The 24,431-nt window shown below is 38.7% G+C and overlaps 1 protein-coding gene and 2 long non-coding RNA genes across 3 annotated transcripts; 1 reads left to right on the top strand and 2 right to left on the bottom strand.

The window, feature by feature from the left end:
- Window positions 1–14,257: 14,257 nt before the first annotated feature.
- LOC116159425 lies at window positions 14,258–15,850 on the bottom strand. The gene is made up of 3 exons (XR_004142983.1): window positions 15,748–15,850; window positions 14,899–15,034; window positions 14,258–14,856 (listed from the first exon to the last, which is right to left on the bottom strand). It is a non-coding gene; the product is annotated as an uncharacterized LOC116159425 (long non-coding RNA).
- A 102-nt stretch (window positions 15,851–15,952) lies between these two features.
- On the top strand, window positions 15,953–17,061 carry LOC116159919. The gene is made up of 2 exons (XM_031473018.1): window positions 15,953–16,445; window positions 16,504–17,061. The coding sequence occupies exons 1-2, from the start codon at window positions 16,173–16,175 to the stop codon at window positions 17,044–17,046; spliced, it is 816 nt and encodes a 271-aa protein (XP_031328878.1). The 5' UTR covers window positions 15,953–16,172; the 3' UTR covers window positions 17,047–17,061.
- A 130-nt stretch (window positions 17,062–17,191) lies between these two features.
- On the bottom strand, window positions 17,192–18,630 carry LOC116160033. Its single transcript, XR_004143120.1, has 3 exons — window positions 18,119–18,630; window positions 17,921–18,067; window positions 17,192–17,863 (listed from the first exon to the last, which is right to left on the bottom strand). It is a non-coding gene; the product is annotated as an uncharacterized LOC116160033 (long non-coding RNA).
- Between the last annotated feature and the right edge of the window lie 5,801 nt (window positions 18,631–24,431).

Here is a 24,431-nt window from a genome sequence, read left to right as displayed (position 1 = left end):
TCGACCGTGCAGTTAAAAACGGCAACTGGTGAAAGAATAAAAACGCACGGAGAAATACAAATGTCTGTCACCATCGGAAAGACCACCATCAATCACCAGGTGCTAATTGCTGATATTTCTGATAAATTCATCTTGGGGATGGATCTTCTTAAGAAACTCGGAGCTGTGTTAGACGTGAAAAAGGGCGTGTTAAAGGTCGGCGATGAAGAACTCCCTTTCCATGAAGACAAAGAAGATGTTATCCGCCTGTTAACCACTCATGACGTCATTATACCCGGACTTAGTGAAAAAATTATAATGGCCACTTTAGATGGATATTGTCGCCAGGGAAGCCTACGGATAGTCGAAGCACTAAACGAAAAGGAATTTCTAGTGGCTAGGGCTCTGGTAAAAGTTCAAAATGGCGTTCCGATTCGAATTATGAATTTGAAAGATAGTCCTGTTAAGCTAAGCAAACGAACTGTAGTTGGACAGTGTGTGCCCATCTCGGCTATTCGCTCTGTAAAATCGGAAAATCTATCTAAAGGAAAGTATCCAAGAGAGCTGATAGATATGGTCCTTAAAAACACCCCAGATTTGGACAATAGACAACGACAAAAGGTGAAAAATATGCTTGTGGAATTTCGGGATGTGTTCGCGGTAAACGACCAGGACAAGGGAAAGACAAGCATAGTCACCCATAAAATAAATACTGGCAATTCCCAACCGATTAGACAACAGCCAAGGCGACTCCCCTTGGCTAAACGAGACGAAGCGGAAGAGATTATTAGAGACATGAGAAAACAAGGTGTCATCGAGCCATCGAATAGTCCTTGGTCATCACCGATAGTGCTTGTAAAGAAGAAGGATGGCTCCACAAGATTTTGCGTTGACTACCGTTTGATAAATTCGGTCACCAAGAAAGATAGCTATCCACTGCCAAGAATAGACGACACCTTGGACACTTTATCTGGAGCCCAATGGTTTTCCACACTCGATCTAAAGAGGGGTTATTGGCAAGTGGGGATGGAATCGACAGACCGAGAGAAGACCGCGTTTTCTATAGGCTCTGGACTTTGGCAATTCACAGTAATGCCTTTCGGATTGTGTAATGCCCCCGCGACGTTTGAGAGACTTATGGGGACTAACGTGGCAGACATGTCTGGTATATTTGGATGATGTAATTGTCGTAGGAAAAACTTTTGAAGAACACCTAAAGAACCTGAGAGAGGTGTTTGGACGACTACGAGATGCCAATTTAAAACTAAGTCCCAAGAAATGCTTTATGTTCCAAAAAGAAGTTAAATATTTGGGGCACATCGTATCTCGTGATGGTGTTACAGCTGACCCAGAGAAGATTATAGTGATTCAAGAGTGGCCGATTCCTGAGAACAAGCACGAGATTCGAAGTTTCCTCGGTTTGTGCACCTATTATAGACGATTCGTGAAAGGATTTGCCAACATTGCCAAACCATTAATACAGTTGACAGAAGAGGGCAATGAGTACGAATGGAGTGAAGACTGTCAAAGAGCTTTCGAACATCTCCGGCAAGCTCTTACTAGCGCACCTATCCTTGGCTGCCCCAGAAATGAAGGAAAGTTTGTGCTAGATACCGATGCCAGTAACACCGCCATTGGAGCTGTTCTCTCTCAATTGCAAGACGGACAGGAAAGAGGCATTGCCTATTTCAGCAAAGTACTGTCGAAACCCGAGAGGAATTATTGTGTGACTAGGCGAGAGCTCCTGGGTGTGGTAAAGGCATGCGAACATTTCCATAAGTACCTTTCGGCCGCAAGTTCCTGATAAGGACAGATCATGCAGCGCTAAAGTGGCTCTTGCAGTTCCGAAACCCAGAAGGACAGGTGGCAAGATGGTTAGAACGTCTTCAGGAATATGATTACGACATTGAACACAGGGCTGGAAAAGTTCACAATAATGCAGACGCTTTGTCAAGAAGACCGTGCAAGGACAACTGCACACATTGTTCTAAAATAGAAGACAAGATGGGCCATCTGCGGCGAACAACTGTAGAGAGTGAGGAATGGAAGCCAAGCGAAATCAAAACGGCCCAAGAAAACGACCCAAGTTTAAAAACTGTTCTGAATTGGATGCGCCACGGACAAAGACCAGACTGGCAAGACATTAGTGCCACAAGTCCTGAAGTAAAGAGTTATTGGTGCCAATGGAATAGCCTGACTCTGAAAGACAACCTGTTGTATAGGACCCTTGAAAGTGAAGATGGCACCGAATCGACGCTGCAATTAGTAGTACCTAGAAGCAAAGTGTCGGAAGTACTGCGAAAATTGCATGACGGCGCTTCCGGAGGACACTTTGGTATTACGAAAACGTTACAAAGGGTACGTGAGCGATTCTATTGGGTCAACCGTAAAGAAGATGTCCGGCGATGGTGTCAAAAATGTGAGTTATGTGCTACTGGAAACGGACCAGTTTCCAAGAAGAAGGCATCCATGAGGCAGTATAACGTTGGTAGTCCGATGGAACGAGTTGCTATCGATATCGCAGGACCGTTTCCCGAGACAGATGGCGGAAATAAATATATCCTAGTGGCTATGGATTATTTCACAAAGTGGACTGAATCTTACGCCATTCCAAACCAAGAGGCAGCAACAGTTGCAGAAGTGTTGGTAAAGGAGTTCTTTACACGTTTTGGTGTTCCTATAGAAATCCATTCAGACCAAGGAAGGAACTTTGAATCGGCTTTGTTCCAAGATGTTTGTCGATTGGTAGGAGCCAATAAAACCAGAACAACACCTTTGCATCCTCAGTCAGATGGAATGGTGGAGAGAATGAATCGGACGATGGGTAAATATCTTTCAAAAGTCGTGGCAGAACATCAGAAAAATTGGGACCAGTACCTCCACCTGTTCCTTATGGCATATCGATCAGCCGTCAACGAGACCACGGGTCAGACTCCTGCCTGCCCTATGTTGGGTCGTGAACTACGCCTTCCATGTGATCTCGAGTTTGGGCGTAAACCCCATGAAGAATATGTCGCAGGTGAAAATTATGTTGACCAACTAAAGGCGAAGACGAACGATATTCACGACTTGGCTAGAAGTCATATTCAGATTGCCAGCGATCGCATGAAAAATCAATACAACCTCCGCTCGGCCAATGAAACTTTTGAAGCTGGAGATCTGGTATGGCTGCACAATCCACAAAGACGAAGGGGTCTTTCTCCCAAGCTACAAAGACAATGGGAAGGTCCGTATGAGGTGATCAAGAAAATAAATGACGTGATATATCGTATCAGAATGAACCACCGAAAACCGAAAGTTGTCCACATTAATCGACTCGCACAATATGCCGGATCCAACAACAACGAAGAAGTTAGAGGTATTCGAGAAGAGGAACGCAGCTTTGGGATCGAGCCAAACTTTAACGATTTTATGTCAAATTACGCCCAGCGGAAGAAAGCTCGATTTGGCGTTACTCAGGAAATTTGTCAAAATATTTTTTAGCTTCCGGTTAACGTTTCCATCGCCCATTGTGTCGCCGAAGACCTTCGCATGGGTAGAGGTATAGCTTCCGTATTCCGGAAAAGATTTGGAAGAATAGACAAGTTGATAAAGCAAAGACCACGAGTGGGTAAAGTACTGCGCTTGGAAGATAGTCAACGCTCTTTGTTCTACTTGGTTTCAAAGAAAACGTCAGAAGGCAAACCCACCTATGAAAACCTCTGGTCTGCTTTAAAAAACTTAAAGAAACTCATGGCATACTATGACATAAATAGCTTGGCGATTCCGAAGATTGGATGTGGTTTAGATGGGTTGCACTGGAAAATAGTGCGAACCATGATCGAAGTGATTTTTAGAAACACTAGCGTTCGAATTACAGTATGCTGCTTCAACCCACAGGGGACGACCCTTCGCAAAACTGTGGACTGTTACTTTTTCAAGAAAGGTGTTTGTCGAGCAGGCTCTGACTGCAGATTCCGACACGAGGCATTAAAAAGTAATACTAACGCAGTTTCTGAACGAGACGTCCAGAATTAAGAAGGGGGCAGTGTAACGGAAATGCCAAGTCGTTATGTCATCTGAATGGTTCTAGGAGCTGATTGGTCGGGCTTATTACGTCACAGAGCCCGCCACAATCATATCGTTTTGAATAAACCTTTAAAACGGCACATGTTCATTATTTTTTTGCTAATCAGCCTCTATTTTTCAATAAACTTTTACTGTCCAAAAAAATGTTTTATGGTTTCAGGTACACGCTTATTAAATTAGAACTGCGGAATTCAACTATACTGTAAACCCACATTAGCAGTCCATGTACTATATGGTCTAAGGTCGTATCACGTATGCAGTGTTGCCACAGGCTTAATAAGAATTTATTCTTTACAGGTAACCTAAATATATAATTTTAGGCAAAATGATAACATTACAGTACTTACTCACCGATGAAATGAAATGTTTTTCATTCCTTGGTTATTTCGGCAATAACGAACAGCGCAAGATGCAGGCATTTGTAAAATATCGTATGACCACAGAAACAACTAAAAACGTGTACAACCTTAGACCATATAGTACATGGACTGCTAATTGTAACTAAAATATGGCCAAGGACATCGCCTGGGTATGTCAGTTTCAGGGTAAACGAGTCTGTCCGAAGTTGTCCGCTTAGACACGATTTGAGACTGTCAACCTATAAATTAACAAACGTCACTTAATTAATCGCCTAGATATGCCAAAAAAGTCAACCTATTCTTATTTGTGGACGGATAGAAGATAATCAAGAGTATTTCAAGCTTCCCGTACTACGCAGTTACTATAAAAGCTACTCTTTACACGATCCTAGTAAGTTTACCCTGAGATTCACATACCCACGACTATGGTGCCCTCTATCAGTGACCATCCATTTTGTATTGAAAGCATAGGGCTAATAGCAGTCCATGTACTATATGGTCTAAGTGTACAACTTGCACAGTGCCCAACAAAACAAAAGTGTGGTTATAACTCTAGGTGAAAGTGACATAAAAGTAATAGCAATGGCGTCCGTTGACGTTTGCAAAAGTGCGTCATGGCAAACCATACGATTTGGCAAGACAGCCAGTCTATATGATTAAAGGTCTCTGGTGATGCAGGATTGTTTTTTACATAGGTAAGGGGTATCGTAGCGCTTTATAGGGACGTTGCAGAATTTCATGAAAATACTGTAAGTACATAAAATTAGTGAATTAGTGGAAACGGCGGAATTTTCCGCAAAATCCATTTTCTTTAAGTCAAGGTAGGTGTAAATCTGCTCTGAAAATCACAAATGTTTCTCGAGATCGACCGTTTGAGCACCACTGATCTACAGTATCAAAAAAATCCGACTTCTCAGTAGAGCCTCATGGCCAATTGCACCGTCAAAATTAAGTATCACTTAAAGTTAAGCACAACTTAAAGGCCATAGAAACGATTGTATTAATAATCGTTACCATAGATTTTAAGTTCGACTTAACTTTAAGCAAGGCTTAATTTTGGTGGTGCAACTGGGCATTAGTCACACAAATCTATCAACCATTTTACTATTTTTGATTCTTCGTCGCGCCGTGTCTCGACACATTCGTCTAGGAACTTCTCGTACCCTTCCTTTTATTCTGTCTTGTAGAATAGACGGTTTCGGCGTAATCTTGACCTTGAAAGGATAAAGAGGAAAGTTCTACCGTAGTTTTGTTTCTTTCTAACAGTGTCGCCACACATAGCGCAATATATCCCCAAATTGATTAGTTATTTTTACAATATTACCATATAATTGGTAATCCATGTTTATAGTAATAGGCATTTACGAATATTAACCAGGTTTACATCTACCTATTTACCACATGACAATCAGCTGATGTTATGGTTAACCCATTCGGTAGAGAATTATAGAACGTTTTTGGTTACGGCGGTCGATAAACATAACCTTAACCTTCACGCAACTTCGACGAAAAATGAATATCCAAGAAAAAAATATAATTTTAACAACGATTCTAAGTGATTTGTTAGATAGCGATAGTGATGATGAAATGGAAATCGTAAATCAGTACATTACAGTAAGGAAAAAGCGTAGGACTGTATAAAATTACGTTTGGGATGTTGCGCTCCTATATTGTGCTGATGGTGATACCAAGATATGTATTTCAACACATAATTAAATTAGTATTTACAGATTTTAAGGCACATTTTAGATTGAAAAGAGAGACATTTGAGGATTTATTAACAATTTTGGCACCATATCTAAAATCTGCAACAACAGTCGGGAGACCTACACAACCCCCAGCAAAACAGCTTCTAATAGCTTTGTGTATGTTGTCCAATCAAGAAGTATTTAGGTTTGTATTTATCTGTCCTTACCTATGAATTATAATATGTGGGTATTAATAGGAGTAAAGCAGAACGTTTTGATGTTTCGAAATCAACAGCTTGGATTTACGTGCACAAAGTGTGCGCAGCTTTGGTAAGCATAGCAGGAGAATACATAAAATGGCCTACAGGACCTGAAGCTATTAGGACCATGAGAGCATTTCAAGAACGACATGGATTTATGAATGTTATTGGAGCTATTGACGGAAGTCATATTCCAATAACACCTCCCGCCAAACAACAAAGAGCATATTGCAATCGAAACAGATATCATTCAATTATATTGCAAGCAGTATGTGATACAAATTATATGGTTACTGATGTATATGTATGTGGGTCTGTGTACTTTTACTTATACTTGCAAAATCAATATTTGTAATAAGTATTTATTTTAGGTTTCCCAGGGAGTGCACATGATGCGCGTGTTTTTCGAAATTCGGATCTAGGCAAAAAAATGGAAGATGATCCTAGCACTTTATTCCCTAATAACAGCCATCTTTTAGGTGATTCTGCGTATAAAAATACTTCATACATATTGACACCATTTCGTGATAATGGCCACTTAACAAGAATACAAAGACAGTATAATTATAAACATTCTTCAACAAGAGTTTATATACAACAATCGTTTGGCTTACTCAAGGGCCGATTTAGAATATTAAAACAAGTGAATGTATATAATACAGAACTGATACCTCCACTTGTGTTTGCATGACAAAACTTGATGTTGTCGAACCTCTCATTACCAATGATCCAAGTAACAGTCTCAGATATAGTGGTACTGATAGTGGTTTAAGTAAACGAAATAGTATTGCCAATATGCTTTATTCAAATTCAATATAATGATTTTATAATGAGTTTGTATTACATACATACTTTATTTTTTTAATGCACTTATCAATTCACGTAATAAGTTCATTTTTTCTTTATGCCTGGTGGCAGCATCACTCCTGTAGCGTTTTAACCATTCTAGTTCATTGTTAAATGATGAACCTGAACTCCGTTTTCTTTGAGGATGCGGGAGTGTTGCTTGCAACATCCTAATAAAGTGTTTCAGTTATGTAATTCTGAAGGTTAAACTACTTACATCACTCCGGCTTGAAGCACGTGAGGATTCTCCCGATACATCGTCAGAGTGTGTGACCCCTGAAGAACTACTTGCAATGCATAGTGGATTAACATCTGCATCTGTTGCAAACATTTCTTCGAATATGGTAAAATACGGCCAACTATATGTCCCTCTACCAGTCTTGCTATTAGAATCTTTGATTCGTTTATAAGTCTTCTTTAGATTTCGAAATTTTAAGTCGCATTGGTCTCCGGTCACTGACATACCTTTTTCACAGAATGTTTTCGCAATTAAAGCCCAAATTGACTTGTTGGTTTTTTTTGATGATCTAAACATTTCCAACTTTTCGCGATAGAGTTCTAATAACAATTTTACGCCCCGCTCTGTCCACTTACAACCGGAGTCATTGTTAGTGGGTTCTTCTGCAAACATTTATTATGTTTGTAGGTAATCATTTGCACAAGTTAAATTAAAATAGCATACCTTCTGCAGCCACTTCTTCTGTTTCTTCGTCATTGAGATGTTCCACTTCTAAGTGTTGCACAACTGCAGCATAAGTACCTTCAAAACTGCAAACAGAGCAAGTAGCTCCTGACGTATGATTTTCCATCTGAAATTGCGAAACGACACCACACGCGGTAATAACAACAAGAAATGATAGGTTATGTGCGTTGGTTACTCGCATTTACCGCCAAACTGAGATGGTAGATAAAACGTTAACCTGGTACGTGCACCGGGTACATTGGTCACTATTTCCAAACGCGGTTTATTCTAACCTGTTACAATTTCGAACGCTGACGGTACAACGGTTAAGCACCTGGTTAATTTTCGTAAATGCCTAATATAACCTTACAAAACATTCGCATAACCTCATTTATTCGTTTCTGTCTTATCATTATTTCCTGCGGCCTTTTCTAGTTTTCTCATTGCATATTCCCATTTATCTTTCACGTTCCACCTTATTTCCTTTTGCATTTTTTGAATACCCTGTCTTTAACCTTTATACCAAACAGTTTTTTTTAAAACTAAACTGTACACAATCCTTCTTGCTCAAGTAAGTATTATGTAAAAAGAAGGTTACATTATGATTGATTCTGTTCATTATAGGAGGCATTACAATGCCAAAGTGTTATTACAAGGATTGCAACAACACCTCAAAGTCTAAAAGGTGTCGCAATCTCCGTTATCATCCGTTCCCTAAACCACTGCGGAATATGGCGAAGAGCTTATTATGGATTGAACTATGTGGAAACAACAATCTAAACCCATCTAATATTACTAAGAATGTGTATATTTGTGAGCAGCATTTTGCTACAAGGGAATCAGAAAATCCAGAACCGCATCAAAGCTACTTGACTAACCCTCTACTACGTCTAAATAGTTTGGATATTCAAAGTTTCATCGAAGTCGGCTCAGGTTCCCAAGAAGATAATGTGAATCTGGAAAGGGTATTGGCTAATGTAAATGTTGGAAGTGGAGATCACAGTGATCACACATACACTAAACGATCAACTAGCAACTATCATCATACTGCCACCCAAACAGCTCCAGAACCCGTGGATGTGAAGTGCAAAAATGTGTCGGAAGTTGAAGCAGTTTCAAAATTGTTTCTTGTTCTCAGAATTCCAGCACAGCAAGAATTTTCAGTATTTCACTGGATTGACGTTACCACTGTTTGAGGCGTTATTTAATTTCTTGGATGAAAATGTAATGTCAACATTAATGTACAATCATAAAAGTTATGCACTAAGAACCAAATGTATGCAACTGTCCAACAAAGATGAACTGTGTTTAGTGCTAATTCGTTTAAGAAGAGGTTATACCCTGAAAGAATTATCTATATTTTATAACATGAGTGTCACCCAAGTGTCGGCAATATTTTATACGTGAGTGCAATTTGTTTATTTACAAACGTGTGTTCTGCGCAATGCTTTCATGAAAGGTGCTCGTGCCACTGATATAAGACACATGCCTGCTTGTTTTCGCCTACTTAATGACAAAGTGACCGTAGTTCTGGATACCACTGAAGTCCGGATGCAGATGTCCAAAAATTTTCAGCAACAAGGAAACACCCATTCCAGCTACAAGCACTACAATACGATCAAGTTTTTAGTGGGAGTATCTTCAAGAGGGGCAGTTGTATACAACAGTGAGGGTTACGAGGGGTCCATTTCGGACATCGAACTATTTAAGTCGTCAGACATTTCTGTATTTTTGGAAGAAGACGATGTGCTTATGGCTGATCGTAGTTTTACCATTCAAGACATTTGTGATGAGCACAAATATAAATTAATCATTCCACCTTTCCTGGCTGGCAGGACAAGATTAACAGCGGAAGAAGAAATACTAACAAAGAAAATTGCAAAGTGTCGTATTACTGTAGAGCGCTCCATCAGACGAATAAAAAGCTACCAAATTTTAGCAAAACCAGTGCAAATTTCAATGTTACCCATTATGTCCAATATATTTAGTATAATTTGTTTTTTGGTAACTTTGAAAAACCAGTTTTAACATAATTTTATTATGGGTTGAATGCCCATCATACACCACAAACACAGGTCTACTATCACCGAGATTGGGAATAAAATTTTTTAAAAAGTAATTTCTAAAGATGGTTGTTTCCATCCACCCATTTACACTTGCTGCATATGCAGTTCCAGGATATCCTTTTCCATCTTCAGCGATCCATGTATCCCAGACATTTTTCCCTTTATACACAATGAGGGGTGGTGCCTTCTCTCCGCTGGCCGAAGCCGCAAATAAAACTGTTGTATTGTTACGCCCTGAGCCAGCCGTTATTCTTGTTGACGATACACCTTTCACTCCTACAACCTTCGTTCTCGATGGATCAGTGCAAAAACTTGTTTCGTCCATATTCCAAATCTTTGCCGGAGCATCAATCAATTTCAAATCATTTAAAGTCTTTTCCAATAATTGAAAATATTCACTAATTACAAATGGGTCAGTATTCTTTTTTCTAGCGTATTTCACAATTTCTGGCTTTTTAATTGACAAATTGTGCCTCTTTTTGAACTCTAGGAACCAATCTCCACTTGGCACATTATTTTTAAATGGAGTAGAAATCTTATTTTTTGCAATATATTGACCGACAATCTCCAAGAGCTCCTTTCTACTGATGCCGAACCGAAGCCCCATTTTTCCATGCACCTACAATTAAATATCACCAATTACTTCGTCATGACACAGACTAATAAAAGCATACTTTATATATTTTACCAGAGTTTCCTCGTCTTTATGAGTGAGAGCTGTGGGTCTTCCCATGGTTTTGCTTTTTACACCGCGTCTACCCTTTAAATGATCTCTTATCGTACTTCTGGGTATTTTATATATTTTACTGGCACGCAAAGTGCCACATTCACCGGCATTTATCGCTGTTAGAGCTTTTTGTAAGTCGTCCTTAGAATAACTAGCCTTGTCTGTTTTTCTTTGATATGTCCTCACCATGACCTAAAAATTGTTTTAGGTAATTAAATTAATTAAATCAATATGTAAGGGGCAAATGCACCAGCGGAGAAAGTGCACCCCTAGGTGCACTTGCCTCAATTTGTGCGGTGCACTTTCCCCTACCTCAGTAGGTGCAGTTTCCTGTTTCCCTTTCTTCAGAAAATGAGGGGCAAGTGCACCCACACGTCTTATAGATTATGGTTTTTATAATATAAAACCAAATTGGGAAAAATCGATTAATTGATGCACAATGATGTAAGAAAACAAGCAGAAATATTTTACTTACCGCTTGTGTTGAAATAAATTCAGTAAAATCACAACAAAACACGTTTTGCAACGCAGTACAATCAGCTGTTGATCATTCGCGGAAACACGCAATTGGTATGAAGTTAGCTATAAAAGTTCTTTGGCGTGTCCAACGTTGCCAAGTGTCAAAAGAAACATAATGTAATATATCAAACATGATATTTAAATATACACCCCAAATAAAATGCAAAGACGCACTTGCCCCAAAAACGCACTTACCCCACTTCACCCTAATTGAAAAATATTTGCACATTTTTAAGGTTTCAATAATATTTGATTTTACTTTTTCTCCTATTAGGAAAATTAATTCATTTTGAATTTTATCGCCTAAGTAATGTGGCATGTTTTTGTTATCATTTTGAACCCTATTAATATGTTCGGCCATTACGTTATCAAATTTTGCAATTGTCTCAATAAGCTTCAAGAAATTGCCGTTACCTTTTTCAAAAAGTGTTTGAGTATTGCCCCTAAAAGCTAAATTTTGTCCTGCCAAAAACTGAATAATAGCTATTATTCTTTCTAAAATAAAAGTCCATCTTTTTTTTTCCATTTGAATTAAATTTTGATTAAAAGAGTCGACATCCTTTTTCTATTGATTTTTTTAACTCGACCCATTTTCTAACACTCTCAAAATGCCCTTTACTTATTTCATGTCTTTCTAAAGTCTGAGACAAATGCTGCCAGTCACTGTAACCATTATTATCGTTAAAACTATTAACAGATACTTTAAATAATTTGCAACAAAAACAGTATACAGAGTTTTTGGTTTTAGAATAAACAAGCCAAGTTCTAGCAACTTTTTCATTATTCCGTAATTTTTTTTCAAAGTAAGTAGCGCTAAAGGATCTATTGAAATTATTAATTGGATATACAATATCTTTTAGTTGTATTGGTCCTATGTCTAGAATTGATGTCCTAATAGCATCTGTTAATACCTGCGGCCAAGAAGCTGGATCTTTAAGATCTTTTATTGCTTCTCCACTCTCACTATCTGCGGTTTGTGCAGTTGGTGGCGTGAGTGGCGTTAGCGTACTCATCGTCATCGTAGAGTGATCCAGCTCAAGCTCCTCCAACGTGTCATGAACATCATCTGGGTCTCGATCTTGGCTACTACCAGGTTGTGGTTCGTTGTTATTCCTCGGCCTCGGGGACACAAAAAACTGTTTTAATGATCCAGCTAATCGTTTTTTATCTTCTTCTATTTCTAGCTTCCTTTTACGGTATTGTGAACCAGAAAGCCTTTTTCGACCATCAGCCATCTAAATTATTAAACTATTTTTAACAATTTTGATAAAAATGTAAAATAATAATTTTTTATACCAATAAATGTAAGGATTACCGATTACGGACTCGGACACATAATAATAATAATAATATTACATACATATTATGTACTTATTAATTATTATTAAAATATTGAATTAAAACTTACCTTTTCCTTTTACATTGACAATCACAACAGTTAATTAAATTGATATTGATAGAATAAAAACAAATTAAATAGAGAAAAAGACTAGGCAATAATTCGCAACCTTTACTTTTAGTTTTTGTTTTTAACTTGATCGCATAAACAGACTAAGGCAAACTGAATAAGTGAATAACGACCTGACCATAGGTTAGCAGCGCGCCAGCGGCCAGCAGGTAAAATCGTAATTGTGTCATAAACAACATTTCGTTTTACAACATCTTTATTGGTACGAATACACTTTCAACGTCAAAACTAAAATAAAAATAATTCAACTCCTCTCGTCGGCCATTTTATTCTCTGCCTGTCATTCTCTCGTCCCTGTTTCCGGCTCCGGCTCGTCCTTCCAGTGGCGTACCCTCTTCGTACATCAGGGGCGGCGTTCCTTCATCACAATTGGTAAAATAAAAACATCTCGCATGTATGCTGACAAGTGAAATTTGAAAATAAGTGCAAGCGGCAAGGCGATATGATAAGCAATATAAGCTGCTGAGTGCTGACGGCGTATGTACGACTGTACGAGTCGAGTCATTCTACACCCAGATAAGATTTTCTGCCTCGCTCTGCTTTTGTCTTTGTATACGTATTTAACGTATTAACGTATACCTGCATCTTTGTTATGCCGGTCGCTGGAGCCGGATTGCCGCTTTACCAGCCCCGGGCATAATGCACAATTTGTCGGTATTGGTGATGTTTCTTTTAAAATCAAATATAAACAGAGATTTTGCTGTTTGCCGCCCCGACTTAGTGCCGCCCGGGTGCAATGCACCCCCGGCACGGCTCGGCCCTGTGTTGCTTACCCAAAAAATTTTAGAAAACTTACCTATAATGAGAAATACACGGTTGAAACGATTCTATGTGCAGGTCAATTACTGTGTAGTCAATTTTCTTTTTGAAAGATCGTGTTCGTTGATCTACTAGGGGTTGCAGTTGGTGTCGAGGGGTTTTTGTAAAGCCGTGTACACATCTACGCTGCAACGTGTAATGCAACGTGTAATGCAACATGTAATGCAATGTGGACGAAATTTGTTTTGTAGTGCAACAATTTGGCGCGAACTCATGTAAATATCGTTTCCACAGCTGTTGCACTGTTGCAGTGTATGCTCGTGCGTGAACATGGACGCTCAACTTCTTGAGACGTTACAACATTTTACCTTAGCATGTGGGGTGCTTTCATTATAATGCAAGAATTAGTGACTGATAAAAAATCGCGAAGATGGTGGAGAACAGACATATATAAAAAACGATGTGGAGCTACTTTGATGTTAGATCTTAAATCCCAGGAGTTAAGCGGTCAATATAAAAATTTCATTCGCATGTCTAGTTCAGACTTTGAATATTTGATTCAATTAATTGGCCCACAAATAGCAAAGAAAGATACGCGTTTCAGAAAGGCGATATCTGTGCAGGATAGGTTAGCTGTGACCCTACGTTTCTTAGCAAGTGGAGACTCCTACTCCAGTCTGCAATATTTATTCAGAATATCGAAACAAGCGATAAGTCGAATTGTTCCTGAAGTCTGTGCTGCGTTAACACAAGGTTTAAGACATGAAATAAAAGTAAGTACCAAAACTGTATTTCATGTTAAATTACAAATCTATTTGAATTTATCAGTTATGCATTAGAGTAAATCTTCAAACTGAGGTTCTTCAGATTGTGATGTTTCTTCAGAGATCTGAGTGTATGAATGTACTGAAGATGAACATGGAGATGGTGTGGGGACTTCAGCTGTCGGTGTCGGAAGTGTGGAAGAATGCTGCCCGGGAATTTGTCCTGACTGTAGTTGATTAAAGAATGAATTCGTGTTATTCGAATATGTATTTGGTATGTGTTGTGCAAATGAAGTAGTTGATGTAGATGGTCCCATGTAGTGCATGTTTCCGGTATAGGTGGCCTCATAGAACCCACGGTCAGCTTGAAAAATGATATTGTGAATTGCATGTTGAACTGAAGCTCTAGTTATGTCTGAATATTTAGACATTTTATTTCCAATGAATCCACAAAAATACCGAACCTCTTCATTCTGAATACTCATTTGATTAGAAAGTGAATTAACGTTGTCTGAGGCCGCTTTTAATATTCCGTATGATTGCTTCAATAAGTCCAGTTTTTGGTCGGTGGGTCGTTTCTTCTTGGGTGGTATTGGTGCAGAACGTGGTTCTGCTTGATCGACCTTTCCCTCCGCCGATGTTTCGTTTACGTTTTTTTCATCATCAATGACCTGCAATTAAAAATGTGTTAACGATACAGAACTTAACCATACCTTTTTTTATTTCAGTTGCCCGATTCTCCTAATGAATGGATAAAAATAGCAGAAGAATATGAATCTCAGTGGAATTTTCCGCATTGTTTGGGTAGTATGGACGGCAAACATGTGGTAATTCAAGCCCCATTCAATTCTGGAAGCGAATTTTTCAATTATAAGCAAACATTTAGCATCGTGTTGTTCGCGCTAGTCGATGCCGATTACAATTTTTTATTTATTGACACGGGTTGCCAGGGAAGGATATCAGATGGAGGAGTGTTTAAAGATAGCGTATTGGGTAAAAAAATGAAGAGAGAGGAGATTTATTTTTACCAGAACCCACACCACTACCTGGACGAGTAAAAGCTTTGCCATACTTCTTTTTGGGCGATTCCGCATTTGCATTGTCAGAAAATTTGTTAAAGCCTTTTTCTGGAGAACATGCGGCTGGTACTTTGAAAAGAATCTTCAATTACCGCTTAAGTAGGGCGCGTAGGGTAGTTGAGAACGTATTCGGTATAACATCATCTGTATTTCGTATTTTAAGAAAACCAATCGTTTTGGAACCAGAAAAGGTCGAACTAGTAGTAATGACTATTGCTTACCTCCACAATTATTTAAGGAGGAACGCACGCAATATTTATACTCCTCCGGGATCCTTAGATAAAGAAATAGACGGAAATGTTACCCCTGGAACATGGAGGAACGATAATGAAGGCAGATCAATGACTTCACTTAAAAACGTGCCCAGAAGAACATCACTTGCCCTCGATCATATTCGACATGAGCTAGGGGATTATTTTATTAACGAAGGGAAAGTTTCATGGCAAAATCTATATGCGTAAAATATAAATAGTAGGTACTTACGGTATTAGATCGTTTTCGCGGTTGGTTTCTTTCATTCAGAAAGGCCAGAGCATCATACGCAAACCATCTGCTTTTGTATACTTCCGCTGAACCTAAAAATGTATCTTTAAAGGCCGTCTGACACTATGCTAAATTTTGTACAAAATTTTGCAGATTAATTTTCATACAAAATTTTGCATAGTGTCATACGTATTTTGTACAAAAATTTGTTACAAAATTTGTTTGTATAAAATTTTTTAGATCCTGTTCTAAAAAATGCATAAATTTGTTATAAAATGTGCGCGTACGTGATGCGCACGCGGTTCGGCGTTTCGTAGGTGACATATCACATAACCTATCTAATTTAATTTCAATTATTCTCATTTTGGGCGTTTTTGCGAAAGAACGAGAGCGGTTTATTTAGTGCTAAATTACGAATTTGCACAATGTCATGGTCGCGGGAGCAATGTGAAGTGCTGATAGATGAATATCAAAGACATTCCTGTTTATATGCAGTAAAATCTGCACAGTATAAAAATAAACATTCTAGACAGAATGCTTTACAGCAAATTCAAGCAGTCTTGCAACCCCTTAAGCCGTCTGTTACCATCAACGATATCAAGTTAAAATTTAACGGACTGAAGAATAATTTTCTCACAGAATACAAGAAGTGGAATCGCAGCCGCCGTAGTGGAGCAGGTGATGAAGATGGTGACGGGGTAAGCAAAACCTTCAATATTATCTAATTTATTGACTAACTATACATTTTTCCTGCAGATTTACAAACCAACAATTTGGTATTTCAACCGAATGTTCTTTTTGTTAGAACATGTCGAAGTGCGGCAGGCCGTGGATAGCTTAATCGCAGAAGATGACACACCGCAGGTAGGCGACGAGGAGATAGTAACATCAGAGTACTATGTGACAGAAGATGGTAGTCTCAACGATATTACTAATACATTGGACACGGGATCGAGTCAAGTTCGCGACTCCCAATTGAATTCACCAAATCTTTCTCGTCCTATTTCACCGGTAAAAGACGTAGATGGTGCTACTCCATCAAAACGACTGCAATTTCAAAAGAAAAGAAAACGAGAAACAATTGAAGATAATGTAATGCGTGAAGCATCTAGTGCCTTAGCATCAATTTCATCAACAATGCAGCAAAGTTTTGTACAAAACGTAGATGAAGATGAGGCATTGGCTCAATTTATAGTGTCGAAGTTAAAACGAATTACTGATACATCCATTCGTTTGCAGACAGAAGAAAAAATTGTACACACACTGTTTGATGCCCTAAAAAAATGTAACAATTTGTAGTATTTATTGTTAATAATAGGCATATGTAAAATAAAAACGAATTTCACAAATTAAAATTGTTTATTGCATTTTGTTGCCAGGGCACCGAACCTTGTGAAGAATTAAAATAACTTCTAAAATGATCAGGAATATCTCTTGCTGCAATAGATGTCCGGTTACCACACTGTCGATTTATTTTCGGCAAGTTTTCATTAAATTCTTCAAGTTCAATATATGATTGTGCATTGTCTGTTGCGAGAAAATTGTGTAACACTACACAAGTGAGTGTAATCAACTCTACTTTTTCTGCATCTAAATTAACTGGATTTAACAGAAGACGAAATCGGTTTGCAAGAATTCCAAAGGAATTCTCTATTATTCTCCGAGCACGGGATAACCGATAATTAAAAATTCTGCTATCATTGCCGAGTCCACGATCTGGATAGGGTTTCAATAGGTTCTTTGACAGCGGAAAGGCATCATCGGCAACAATAACATACGGTAAAGCTTCTGTCATTCCTGGTAATACCTCTGGGGCTGGTAGACTCAAAGAATTGTCTTGTAGTGCCCTTGACAAGCTACTATTCTGAAAAACACCCCCATCACTAATTCGTCCATTGACACCTATATTTGCGTAAATGAACTTGTAGTTGGCAGCGGCTAATGCTAATAACACAATGCTATTTGCACCTTTGTAGTTGTAATAATACGAGCCAGCAGATATGGGTGCCCTAAAAGTGATGTGGCGACCATCAAGAGCTCCCACGCAATGAGGAAATTGCCATAATTGATCAAAATCTTGAGAAATTTTTTTCCATTCTTCTGCTGTTCTTGGTGCCTATACCAGGTTTCATATCGTAAAAATTGACAGTATAATATACGGACTATAACTTACTTTTAAATAGATTGGTTTTAATTTCAAGACTATGGCTTGGCACCTTCAGGTATAAAGCGGCTTATCGTAGTTTCATGTATCCTAGTGGTGTACATAAGGGATCGGTATGTCTCGCCTGTTGCTAGGAATCGCAAGGTAACTTCTAATCTAAAATGATAGCACAAGTGAGTGCCTATGATTAATTTTTTAATCACCTACTTGCTTCTGGAAGGGATGCATTCTCGCATTAGTGTATCTTGTTTGCATATTTCATTTGATATCAACGACAGCAAATATTCGAACTGATCGTTAGTTAATCTCAGAAAGTTTGTATATGCATTTGGATCCTCGGGTAAAAGTTCTGTATTTAGCATGTTTAAAACATCACGACCCTCGTTTCGCCTTTGCAGCCAGTTCCTGCTCCAAATTCGAGTACGTTTATTACGCCTTTTTGTTAGAAGACAAGACATAATGACAATGACACTTGCGGCAAGTGCCGAGCTAGCGATTAGATTTCGGTTCATTACAATTACCAGTAGTAGCACAATAGATAATAATATGAAATAATGAAAAATCAAAAAAGTAAATACTAGAAGAGGTTATGTTATTTTTGTTATTTATATGTGTAGGTGTACCACTACCAGATTTATTGACTTAAAAACCCATATTCCCTAGAAAAAAAATGCAAAGCGCAGACGCACTTACTAATTTTTATGATAAATTTTGTACAGTGTCAGACAATATAATTTTGTTAAATAAATTATGGAAGTAAATTTTTTATGATAAAATTCTATTCACAAATTTTACCAAAAATTTAGCATCGTGTCAGACGGCCTTAAGGTATATTTTCTAGAATGACACAAATGTTTGTATAAATTGTATTTCATAAGTAAAACTAAGTGGTATTTCAAATTAGTGTCTGGTATACCACATTTATTGTACTACATACTTTATTATCTATTTTGTATGTGTGATAATGACAAACAGTTTAAAATGTGAAGTATTTAAAACCATCGTATAACCGATCATTAAGAAATAACAACTAACAAAATTAGAAATTTTATTTATATAAAGAAGACTTTCAAATTGACCCCACAATTATCGAAAATTTTAATCCAGTGCGCGAATAATTTACGCGATCGTCGCGTCGTTGAGAAATTAAAAATTTCGCGAAAGCATTAAGAGATCTTTTTCCTACCGAAATGCGCACCATTCAAATTACGTACGTTCACACCAAAATCGGAGTGTAAAACCCTTGAATTTAATGAAGCAAAAAGAAGCGATTACTTGAGTCGGAGTGCTTTGCTGTGAACTATAACGAGAGAAGGGTAAAAGCGGCTATGTTGAATTGATGTATGAAAAACTGTTTCACATGTGAATTATTCTGCAAGTTCGGACAATTTGCGTCAAAAATTTAGGGAACTCTGTAACGGCTTAAGTGAAATTGAAAATGGAAGCGACAGAAGCTGTTTACAAGGAAATCGCAAGTAAAACAAGTGACGTAGATCACTTCAAAAAGGCTTTGTTTATTGCGGTATTCTTTTAGACGGCGAAGCAGTCTTTTATAAATTTTTGCATTCAAATTTGGAAACGTTATATGCATATTCTCAATCCCTTAAATGTAAATATGTATTGCGGGTACGACGGTTGGAGGGGCAGAATGACGTTAAGAATGAACATTTTATTAACCTAGTGACAAATCCAAAACGTAATTTAGGAGATGAGCAATGGATTCGTAAAGTTACGCGGCTCAGCATCTTCGACAATGGCTGGAGGCACTTGGGTTTTCGCGGATCGTAAACCAGATTACTTCCTCACCTTCACGCAGTGCGACGACTGCACCGAAATCCAACTCGTCGTTTGATACGGAGTGGGAGCGGGAGGGTGTTTGGAAGGTAATTTCGGTTCAGTTAAATATCCGATCGGGTGTGCGTTGGCTTTTCAAAAACGCTTATTGGCTTGGAAAAGGCAACACGTGAACTGGAAGGGGGGCTACACGAAATACCAACACAAGGCACGCAAGGCGCAACCCGAAATAAACCTATCCCAAAACAATTTACCACCAACGAAGAAGAGAAACACATCCTTCAGTAGGAACGGTAAGCTACAGTAGTTCACGCATAGTGCTCCATGTGTGTTTTCTTTGTGAACCCGTCTCGAACCAGCTCTGCAGAAATATATATATATATATATATACGCTCTGTATATACTGTTGGTATATATAATACCTGCATATATATGCTATTGTGAAATATGTATATTCGTTTGTTTACGCAGACATAAGCTTTGAATCTATCATTTTCCCGGCTGTCTAGATCGAAGTAATGTCTTAAGAATGCGTTGTACATAAAAAACTAAATATTTGTCCATTTCTTCATTTAAAAATAAAATTTTACTTATTGAAGACAAATATCGGGGTGAAATGGACGAACCTTTTTAGGTTATATTTACTATTTGTTCCAGATGACTCGCACATATACTAAGAAATTAGGAGCTTATGGGAAGAAAAACTACAACTCCGATTATATGAAGAGGGCTGTAACAGCTGTGAAGGCGAAAAAAATGCACTAGAAAAGCGTCTGAACAATATGGAGTCCCCTACACAACTTTGAACCACCGCGTAAATATAGACATTCTAAAATCTACGGGGATAACCAGCATTGACATATGAAACAAAAAGTGTTTTTTGATGGTTTTCAGCTGTGTGCCGAGTGGGGTATCCCGCTAAAACCAATCGACATGCGGTTCAGCAATTGCGGCATATTTCGAATACTTGCGAAAACCCCTAACGACATTCGCCGTCTAATGTACTCAATTACGACGAAACAAATTGTGTGGACGATCCTGGAGCTGTTAGCGGGGCAAAATTGTGTGACGAGCAGTTTCCAAGATTCCTAAGATGCGAAGATTATTCCGTGTAATATTACTCTTAAAGCAAGTGAAAGAAGCGAAGTATTTTTCTATTATACTTCACAGTACACTCGATTGTTTTTAACAGGTGCCAAATAAATTCTGCTGTCTCCAAATTATTTTAGAGCAAAAACGTATTAAGTTTTTTGTAGAAAAAATTTTGTTGCGCCAATCAACCGTATTAGTTTTCAATTTTGTTCATATAATGACGGAAAATTGGAAAAACAAAACCCGCATCTTTTCCAATAGTTTCTAAAACAAAAAAATAGGTCCTTTGGGAACGGCGTTACAAATATTTTATCGGGTGCCGTTGCTGTTGTATTTTTGCACCCTTTGCCACTTTCTTGACGGCAGGTCTTTAAAAAAACTGACAGGGAAGAACAAGAAGTACCCAAGACAACTTTTCAGCAAGCAACACCCTCCAATTAGAGCGATGTAACGTAACCACCAGCATTTCACCACCACCGTTTGGACTGTTTATTGGCATTTACTCATGGACAATTTTTAGGTCAGTTTAACTATATAAACTACAAATGCTAACAGGTTTCATAGACATATATAGGTTTAGGTACAACATGACGTTTCAAAACATACGTCGAAACCGTAATACAAGTTTTACTTGTCCTTCGTAATCAGGCATAGCAGACGATCCCTTACAACAAATGACTATATGTATGATGTAATAAAAGTACTAGTAGGTAATACCTACCGCTAAATAAAATCATAAAATTTTAGTTAAATAGTGCCCAACGTTACTTGAAACGTAGAATTGCGGAGCACTAAACCGGCGTAAAGTCATGTAATAACTAATGTGAAAAAAATTGAATTTTCATCTTTTGGTTAGCGGTGACGATCACGTATCTCTTGTACTATTGTTCATTCATTTATTATAAGAAACTATACACAGCGCGCTACTGACGTCAGAGTACGCAGTCTCGTTGCAGGGTACGCTTTCTAGCCTCTCGCTGTTAGCGATTAGAAATTACCTCTTAAATCAATTAATAATTTTTTTTCGATTTTTTGAAGTGTTATATGGGTTAGATTAGGGCTCTTGGGTCTACGATGGTAGGGATGATCAGATATGTTCCAAAATGAATATACAGGCTCTACACCCCCCAAAATGTCAAATGTAAAATTTCAACCCCCTACGGCAACGCATAAGGGTGGTTGTATAGGGGTGAGGGGTTGAAAAAACAGTTTTTGCGAACAAAGAGCGTCGTCATAACTTTTTTTACATCTTGTACACGTGTGCAAAATTTCAGGTTCCTACGAGTATTTTTTTATTTTTCCCAAGAGGGAACTAATCTCTTGCGGGAAGTTTCAACTAGATGTGGGGTCTCGAGTACTTCCACTCTGCCCACGGACCTGAAAACTCATCCGAGGACGGTGGAGAGCGAGCAACTTAAATTATTTTCAACTTAAGGTGAGCAGTTGTGGTCAAGATAATTTTCATATGATTTTGTTCCTTGAAAAGGTAAGTTTTGGATTATTTAAAAATAATGTAATCAGAATCCCTCATTTTGGAAAAATCATTGTTAAGCCTCCTATAGAGAAGATATACAGTGCACTTGCTCGTTTCAGGCAGCCGGCGTCACTATGGACACCCTTCCCGTGTATTTGGGTTCGAACGACACCCCAGCAGCTAAACGTGAGCGAAAGGCGAGAGCAATTTTTCTTTTAGAGAGTTACGGCGTAGTACCCAGATGACATGGCGGATCAGATGTTCCCTGCCCCGTTTGCGGAGAAGTTTTTGGTACCGTTTTGGATAGAGCGAGATATGGTTGGAGATTTAAGTGTCCAAATGGACATCGGCTGACCCCCACCAGCAACACCTTCCTCTTCAATGCTCGCCTTGAAGATATCGGCGCCGGTACCATTCTACGCATTATTCAGTGCTTTGTAGAAAGTAAGAATATTTTACTGCTTTCAAATTTATCTGATTATTATAAGAAGCTATATGTATTATAAATGATTCTGCATTAGGGGTCAGCGTAAAAGCCTGTGAATGTCACCTTCAGCTGGCGCATGACACCGTCATTGCGTGGTACAGCTATTATAGAGATCTCGCTCGGAAGATCGCTTGGCACGACTACCATCAGATTGCGGGCCCTACGGATGTGGTGGATTTCGACGAGACACATCTTTTAAAGAGGAAGTACCACGTCGGTCTGCAGATGATGTACAGGCACATCTGGTTGTTTGGAGGAATACCCGAACAACGAACCAAAGGTTTGGTGTCTTGGTTGATTATCGTGACCAGGACACATTGCTTGCAGTTATGCAACAGTACATTGGTAGCGACTCGTACATATGCTGCGATCAATGGGCGGCTTATAGGCGAGTCGATGATGTTTTTGCAGGTCACGGCACGGTTAACCACAGTGTCCACTTCGTTAACCCACCGAGGGACGAAGATCCGATTTGGGTTCCTGAAGGAAGGTTCCACATCGGACTACCTCCTCAACCTAATGTTTCTCCTTTCAGGATCCACACCAACTGAACGGAGAGATCGTGGCGAGACCTGAAAGAACAGCTCCGAACACTGAACACCTTGGACCTCTGAGACGCGTATATCGGGGAGTGGATGTACAGAAGAAACGTGTTAAATGGAGTAATCGGCCCAAGTGCACGTTTCGAGCGGTTTCTTCGCGACATTGCACGAGCCTATCCCGGTGTGGGACGGAGACCAATGGTCACCGTGTTAAGACGAGTGTGAATGCCACGAATGCGTGCTGCCGTAAAGGGGTTCTTGGGATGATGATAACCTAACTGCATTTACCGCTTCTATCCATATATCAATACGGGCACTCCTACAATCCCCGCTTTATACGGTACCGTATAGCGGGCATGTAGACAACGCCGACATTCCCATTTTTTTTAATGATAAATATGTATCTCCCTTTTTAGCATCGAGTTGTTAAGCGGGGCGCTTAATGCAGACTGGAAGTACTCGAGACCCCACATCTAGTTGAAACTTCCCGCAAAAGATTATTTCAAAGTTCCCTCTTGGGAAAAATAAAAAAATACTCGTAGGAACCGGAAATTTTGCACACGTGTACAAGATGATGTAAAAAAAGTTATGACGCTCTTTGCAAAAATTATTTTTTCAACCCCCCACCCCTATACAACTACCCTTATGCGTTGCCGTAGGGGGTTGAAATTTTACATTTGACATTTTGGAGGGGTGTAAAGCCTGTATATACATAATGAAAATGAAAGTAATCCTCAATTTGCAACTCCTCTGGGTATGATAGAAGATTATTACTTTCCTGTTGATGAATCGGTATGTATTTTGCATAATTTATAATTTTTTTATTCTTGTTAGTATTTTAAATAGAAATACCTAAAATGAATTGTATATGTGTAATAGGACTACCTAGTGCGGGTAAAAATTTTTTTTACTGTATTATTAGTTTTTTTTTTAGTAATGTAGGATATATTGATAATTTAAGTTCAATAACTTTTCTTTACAGGAATGTATAAATAAGCGTATATTATTGTGAAATGAAAAAAAAAGGAAAAAGGCCAACGTGTTTCATTCCTCCGGCACCCCTGACTACAGGGATACCGGAGGAAATGGGAAGACACGCTTAACCTAACCTATCGTAATCGCGCAGCCGAG

This window comes from Photinus pyralis, unplaced genomic scaffold, assembly GCF_008802855.1.
Source record: "Photinus pyralis isolate 1611_PpyrPB1 unplaced genomic scaffold, Ppyr1.3 Ppyr1.4_LG1, whole genome shotgun sequence".
Taxonomy (NCBI): domain Eukaryota; kingdom Metazoa; phylum Arthropoda; class Insecta; order Coleoptera; family Lampyridae; genus Photinus; species Photinus pyralis.
Note: the sequence above shows the minus strand (reverse complement) of the source record. Positions and strands in the feature narration are given on the sequence as shown.

Coding starts and splice junctions, on each gene's coding strand:
- LOC116159919 (XM_031473018.1), top strand. CDS start 16,173: ATGTCATGGTCGCGGGAGCAATGTGAAGTGCTGATAGATGAATATCAA. Junction 16,446..16,503: donor GTGATGAAGATGGTGACGGG/GTAAGCAAAACC, acceptor TTTTTCCTGCAG/ATTTACAAACCAACAATTTG.